This window comes from Trypanosoma cruzi, genomic scaffold (assembly GCF_000209065.1).
Source record: "Trypanosoma cruzi strain CL Brener 1047053516469 genomic scaffold, whole genome shotgun sequence".
Classification (NCBI taxonomy): domain Eukaryota; phylum Euglenozoa; class Kinetoplastea; order Trypanosomatida; family Trypanosomatidae; genus Trypanosoma; species Trypanosoma cruzi.
Genome location: NW_001849544.1, coordinates 288,886 through 295,754, shown reverse-complemented (window position 1 = coordinate 295,754; position 6,869 = coordinate 288,886). Strand labels below are relative to the sequence as shown.

Here is a 6,869-nt window from a genome sequence, read left to right as displayed (position 1 = left end):
CGTGAGAGAATCACATGAATATTTCCAAGATCGGATTCCACTGACTGCAGCAACACCGCAGTTTTGCCAAAAAAGGTGTTTTGTCCAGTGTACTGCACCGTTCCATCCACCTCACCGCGCACAACGTTTGAGCCCATTTTGGGCATGTGGTCCGTTCCCATCGTCACGGGAAGCGACTCACCCGTCAGCGCCGCCTCGTCCACGTCAATCACACCCTCGTTGATGCTGCAATCGGCAGGCACCGCGGAGCCGGATGCGAGCTTCACAAGATCACCGGGTACCAGCAGCGCGGCATCCAGCTGCTGCCATGTTCCGTCACGGTGGACGGTCGCCACGGGCTTCAGTGAGTTCTTCAGCGCAGCCACAGCGTCGCCTGCCTTGATTGTCTCATACCACCCAATTGTGGCATTGGCAAGCTGAATAGCAAGAAGAATGGCACCGTCAGGCCAGTTCTCCAGCGCAAACTCAATGATGATGGCGACCCACAGCGCAAAAGGCATAGGACCCCATAGGTTACGCACAAATATCAGCCAACTGGGCGTTTTCTTCTCCGGGAGCTCGTTGCGTCCGTATTTGGCAAGGAGCTCTTCCGCTTCGGCCGTCGTCAGACCCTTGGACGGCGGTAGCATTGGCACTTCATCGACGTCGTCCTCCTTGTGCTCACTAATGGCCTTGGAGAGAACGGACTGACGCTTTTGCGGCTTTTGTGGGGGATGTTGTTCGTTGAAGTTACCATTATTGCTGTTGTTCAGCACGGACTTATCGTTCTTCTGGTTCATGGCTGCTTTCCTATTTCTGTTGCGCTAAAAAGGCTTACTACTATCAGTAAAATGCAATTTAAAAAATATTTTATGTTTTGTAAGCAGAGTTTTTGTAATTTTTTCGTTTAGGTAACCAGATGGACCGTTTATTGAAAATATAAGAATTATGAAGAATATGTGAATATATTATTCCGTTTCAAAAGACCCATGAAGGCTACCACATATATTTATAGCACGTTTCTGGTACTATTTACCCGTGTTTCTTCCAAAGAAAGAATGCTTTGCTGCCCATATGATCCCTTCTTCTTCCTTAACATCCACCTGTTGAGGATGTCGACGCAAAAAGAGATAGAGATTTTCTTGAATGCTTTTTTTTTTTAAAACGGATTCTGCCTCATGAGATAATGAAGCGAGTGCCTGCTGCCGTGCGATCGTGAGACCGTGATCGATAAGCTGCAGAATGCCATCGCTCTGGTGGGTAATTATTTCCTCACGTAGCTGATCGGAAGATAGTTTGTTTGGTATGATATCCTGTTTTAAGTTGACAAAAGTGGTAGGCAGTGTGCTGTGCAAGTACTGTACCACCGCATGCTGAATATCATCAAGTTCGGCTGCGGCGCAGTATTTTCGCACTTTTTTCCCTTCCTTGTCAACCCAGCACATACGACCAAATTGACGAAGCCATGGCTCAACTCCCCCATACTCACGAGAAACGTCCTGTACACTGTTCTGTGCTGATAATGGCAATTTTTGAAGGAGTCGGTCGATAGAAAGCCAAATAGGCTTGAGGTGTTGCTCGATCGCTGCAGCCTCACGAGAGTCCTCAGACCCCAGCTCCCCTGCACACCCGGGAGCCAACCAGTACGGTCGAAGTCGCCACAAGAGCATCTCATCTTGTTGCCCGGAACAATTCTGTGTCAATAAATAATGATGATTGGAGTTTTTTTCAGTAAAGGAAGTGAGAGTCGAAATCGAAACACCGGCGTTTTGAGCCCACTCGGAGATGCCAACGTAACGGTCATGTCGGAGCGCCTTAAGAAGCGAAAAGCATTCCGAATTGGAACACATAACTGTAGATGTGGTATGTGTTTTAGAACTAAGAGGAAGCCCCCCTTTCTTTCGTGTTGCAGATAAATCCATTTTTGTGCGAATAGGCGTATTTAAAACAGGAAATGCACGAGTGACGCTGGTTTCCTTAAGTTTTCGTTGGGTAAGACCTGTCGATGATGCGCCATTTGTTACAGCATCATAAAGAACGTTGGCTGCTCCAAGACGTTCATGTTGAAGCGTTGGCTTTAAACGTACAGTATCTGATTCTTTATTTCTATCAAAATAGTAGGAGTAAATTTTAATCACCTTGTGAAGAGTATTCCTCGGACCGAGAACTCTCGCGAGAGCGTCTGTCACTTTTATCTGTTGTACAGGAACGTGGGTGGTGGGGACGCACTCAACAAATAGATCCAACATCTCGCTGGGCGAACGTCGCCCACGCAACAAGGCCATTGTTGTATGCGCCTTTAGTAGTTCCTCGGATGACATGCGTGCTTTTGAAGAGGAAAGATCCTTTCTTTTTGAAGGCAATGGTGGGGGTGTCCGGTGTTTTTCCATTCGCTCCGGTACTTTTGAAGAAGCAGAAGACATAGATGATTTATTCTTTGTCTGCTGCTGGTGCTGTATGGTGCTGGGGACAGCTGCTGTGGCAACGCTAACACTTTGAATAAACCCGTCTTTTGGCTCAACATCATCGGAACCGTCATCGTCAGCCGTTAAAACATCATCATCATCATTGTCCAAGTTAAGCTCAACGTTCCAAGCGTCATCTGCGTAATCCGCTACAGGTATTACTGACACAACGCTTTTGTGAACTGCCTCTTTCGAAAGGCAATGATATGTTGTTATTCCTTGTGAAGAAAGAATTCCCTTTACGGATACAAAAGATGTGTCCTCGCTAAGGTCCAAATATTCCTGAGCTAGCGTATTCTTCAAAAGACGTAATAGCCCACCTCCCAACTCTCGAATAGAGTCTTGAAGCTCCATTGGGAATGTTTGTAGCAATCCGGTCGTAGAAATTGGCTTGTCTTTGGGTAACATGTCCTGCAGCTGTTGTAGAACGAGGCTCAATTTTTTCTCAGAGAAGTTTGTTTCTGCAGAGTGAAGTCTAACTCGCACTTGTGTCTGAACCATTTTCTTCTCATTTTCACCACCACATTCTCCTTTTTTCGTTGCCTCTTCTACCGATATGGATGGCGGCGAGCTTCTTGCAGCCTGCACACGACTCACATACCAACGGAGACTTCCGTCTTCTTCCTCAACCTGGTAGGACCGGAACCGATGAGGAAACAACTGCACAAAAGCAAGGACAGATCCAAAAAGCTCACTTACGGCCTCCACGTCTAGGAGAGGTGTGATTGTGGTGAGTCGAGTTCCCGTGCCGTCAGAAGGGAGAAGCTCCAGAATGTTGTTCACAAGCCTCATTGTTGAAGAAAGAGGGGGTTGATTGACATTGTGGGTTGCCTCAGTTTCAATCACGCCCCCATCGTGGCTCTCCTTTTCGAGCGTTTCTGACGGCGCGGAATGAAGCAGCAGCTCCTCATAATCTTCCAGCGTCACCTCATCCTCCTCAACGGTATCATCTACAACGTCCGGCTCCATTCTTGCGTGAATCCATCGGCAGAATGGGCCCAAAGAGGGAAACCGGAAGGCCGCACTCACAAGCACCGATGGGCTCACTGACAGAGGAGATGCCCTTCCGCGCCGTGCAGCAGAAATTCTACGGCCTAAAGTATTCCTCTTCGGCCCTACTCCGCCACACATGCCTCCAGCACGACGCAGCATCCTTGTGATAAGAGGGGCGAGAAAGACAGCCGCAAGCTCACCATTCTTGCATGTTTGATAAACAACAACAACAGAAAACAAAAACAAAAACAAAAAAAAAAAAACCTTTGTTTCATAAGTTTGAGCAAAATCCGACAGCTCCTTTTTGTTTGTTTGTTTGTTTCTTTTTCGTTAGCCTTTTATTATTATTATTATTATTATTCCTGCCCCAGAAACAAGCAGCTGTGTGTGTAAAAGTGATAACAGGCGCCACCCCGCACCGTCAATGAGCAAGGAGGTTTCACTAATAAAAACAATGACAAGCAGAAAAAAGCACAGCTGTGAGTACTTGGGATTATATGAACAACGCACGACCGCCGGTGACCAAAATTACTAAGGAGCAGCAGTCACATTCACAGCGTTTGTTCACTCCTTGCGTCCCGACCTCACGTTCCGTGATGAACAACTCGAACACACCGCCGCAACGACATTCCAGCTTGTACACCCGCATCCTTAAAACGCCACCATCCTTCATGGTAGTATCGTACACAACTTTCTCCTCTGCAAGAAAGAATTCACTCAATTCATGCGTGTCGCTCACCGCGCCGACAGACCGCACGTAGGCCTGTTCTCGCCCGTGGTCATATTGAGCACGACGCAGAGGATCAAGCAACAACTCGGATGCCTCCTTTACGACATGGAACGGGTAACCTTCAAGCATCGCCCCCAACTCCTCCTCATTCGTACTGCCGTTTTTCCGTTTGTCGGGATGAGTGCAGAGTGCTAGTCGCTTAAATGCCGCACGAATTTCCGCAACCGAGGAGGAACTCGAAACGCCAAGTACGTCATATGGAGAAATTGCATTTTCCATCTTTTTAAAGGTCCAAATAAGTTCAATCACACCAACATAAACAAAAAAGAAAAAAGAAAAAAGAAAAATTCCGTAAAATGATACCAGCGTTATGGTCACTCGGTAGTTGGCGCCGTTCGATGCCCCTCCCCCCCCTCTCCCCCCACACACACACACACAGGGAAAAAATAGCACACCGAAGTGAATCAAACAGCAGAGATAACCCCCTGCAAGGAAAAAAATAAACATTTGTTTCTCTCGTTTTTTCGGTGCGTCTGTTTGTGTTTCTGTCGGAGATCCGTGACCAGTACCCACATCCTTTGTTTTGAAATGTCATCCATAATTTTTTCAAACGTAAATAACACATGACACACACGAGAGTAACAGAGACAGAAGTACGCATCAGTTCAATCGAGGGTACTCCGCACGGCCCAGTTACTCGGAATACTCGCACACAGAGATACATTCATAAATGCATTCATTTACCTCTGGCCACTCACTACTTCTCTCTCTCTCTCTCTCTTCCTGCACTACAGCAAATAATTGCCAGTTTAAAGAAGAAGAAAAACGGCGCATACACACTATCCACTCTCCCTCGTTCTATCATACACTCAAACACACACGAATATGTCTACATCTGTATGCTTATGCCATTTGGAGAGAAAGAATATATATATATATTTCGGTCCGCACCACCCCAGATGTAATCTGTAGATACTCTGATAATTTAGGAATTCATACAATATCTCAAATGATGTTTTGCCTCATCATTTTGTTTTCCTTCGTTCGCAAAACGAAACAAAAGCAATAATAATAATAATAATAAAACCTCGCCCATAATGCACAACACCAAATCCCACTAGCTTGTCGCAACGGCGTACGCCTGCTCAGAGGCATCCAGTTCGTCAGCAACAGCGTTATTTTCATCGGCATCGCCCAAATACAGTTTTCCCACCGGGCACAGTTGCGAAACCGGCATATTGTTGTCCGTTTTCACTTCCAATTCGTCCAGGAAGGTGCTGATCTCACTGAGCCCACCACGACCGATCATTCCCAGGTTAAAATCTTGCGCGTGCTCGTTAAGAAATCGCACACATCGCGTACAATGAATGCAGCGGTTGAGTACCACACGCGTCTGAGGGTCAAAGTAGAAATCCTGGACGGCACGTTTATCCTCTTTGTATCGAGGAATGTCAGTACCGTAGTTCATGCTGATATTCTGAAGATCACAATTTGTTGCTTGCTCACAGATGGGGCAGTCGTTGGGATGGTTGATAAGAATAAGTTCCACATTGCCCTCCCGGGCATCCCGAACCAATCGACTGTCCGTAATAATCGACATGCCTGGAAGCGCTACCGTGGCACAAGAGACAACAAGATTTTGAGTTCCATCGACCTGCACCAGACACATTCGACAATTGCCCGCTACGGAGAGAATAGGGTGATAACAAAACTTGGGGACGCGAATTCCCTCACGCTCCAGTACTTCCAACAAATTTTCCTCTTGAGGAATAATCTCGACTGGACGTTTATTCACAAACATAATGGCACGAGGTTTGTGTTCTGCATATTGGCCCGCAGCGACACCCTCCACAATTGCCTCCACCCCGCCTCTATGAACGTACTCGCTCCCATGCAATGTGTCCGTCATATCACTATTGTACGGTGTTCCGTCAGATTTGAAAAAACGCCGGGCCATCAAAAGCGGAGGCGCGGCATACCACAAGGGAAAACGTGCTGCTAGCCGCTTCATCCCCGCCTTCTCGCCAACGTCCAAAATCTCCTCCAAAACCAGCAATAAAGATCTGCAATCGCTATAAATATCCGTATTGAACTACAAACCAACAGATACACAAAAACACATGCACAAAAAGAAAAGAAAAAAAAAAAAAAGATCCCAATAAAAGACACAGCGACCAAATCTACACGCAAAAAAACATATATATATTTCTAATAATAAATAAATAAATAAATAAATAAATAATATGCCACGTTATGCAGAAACAGAGGAAAACGTGACTAAAACACCATCATCGTCTTCGTCATTGGGCCACAAAAATAACACGGACAACACAAAAGTCTGTCTGTTTATTTAAGTGGTCAAAAAAACTGAACGGGGAAGGGGAAAAAACAACAAAAATAACGACAACACGCATGAAAAAAGAAAAAAAAAAAAAAAAAAATGAAAAAAAAAAGTGAAAAAGAAAGTATTTATTGCAAACTCAATCTTCTAGCTCTGAGTAAAAAAAAAAAAAAAAAAAGACAGCACATAGCCTTAACATCTTCTCCATAGCGTCGACGAGCATCCGGCCTTTTTCTCTTCTTTTGCCATTAAAGTACATGTCTATTTGTGTGTAAGCATCGTTTCTGAAGAAACACATCGGAACGGGGGGAAGAAAAAAAAGAAAGGACAAAAAAAACCCAAAAGAGTATTCCATGGCAAT

The 6,869-nt window shown here is 45.6% G+C and overlaps 4 protein-coding genes across 4 annotated transcripts, besides 7 other annotated features; all 4 read right to left on the bottom strand.

Annotated features, from left to right (window-relative positions):
- Positions 1-779, bottom strand: Tc00.1047053509809.39 (P-type H+-ATPase, putative; the record flags this gene model as incomplete). Its single annotated transcript, XM_799798.1, has 1 exon — positions 1-779. A coding segment is annotated over one exon (779 nt), but the record flags the coding sequence as incomplete, so codon positions are not given.
- Positions 1-6,869: a sequence feature (heterozygous, Esmeraldo-like haplotype).
- Tc00.1047053509809.30 (hypothetical protein, conserved) lies at positions 1,008-3,596 on the bottom strand (the record flags this gene model as incomplete). Its single annotated transcript, XM_799797.1, has 1 exon — positions 1,008-3,596. One exon carries the CDS (start codon positions 3,594-3,596, stop codon positions 1,008-1,010), a length of 2,589 nt encoding a protein of 862 aa, XP_804890.1.
- Positions 3,660-3,698: a microsatellite.
- Positions 3,776-3,798: a microsatellite.
- Positions 3,931-4,674, bottom strand: Tc00.1047053509809.20 (chaperone DnaJ protein, putative; the record flags this gene model as incomplete). Its single annotated transcript, XM_799796.1, has 1 exon — positions 3,931-4,674. The coding sequence occupies one exon, from the start codon at positions 4,672-4,674 to the stop codon at positions 3,931-3,933; it is 744 nt and encodes a 247-aa protein (XP_804889.1).
- Positions 5,232-5,251: a microsatellite.
- On the bottom strand, positions 5,285-6,178 carry Tc00.1047053509809.10 (electron transfer protein, putative; the record flags this gene model as incomplete). The annotated part of the gene is made up of 1 exon (XM_799795.1): positions 5,285-6,178. One exon carries the CDS (start codon positions 6,176-6,178, stop codon positions 5,285-5,287), a length of 894 nt encoding a protein of 297 aa, XP_804888.1.
- Positions 6,295-6,320: a microsatellite.
- Positions 6,381-6,409: a microsatellite.
- Positions 6,583-6,632: a microsatellite.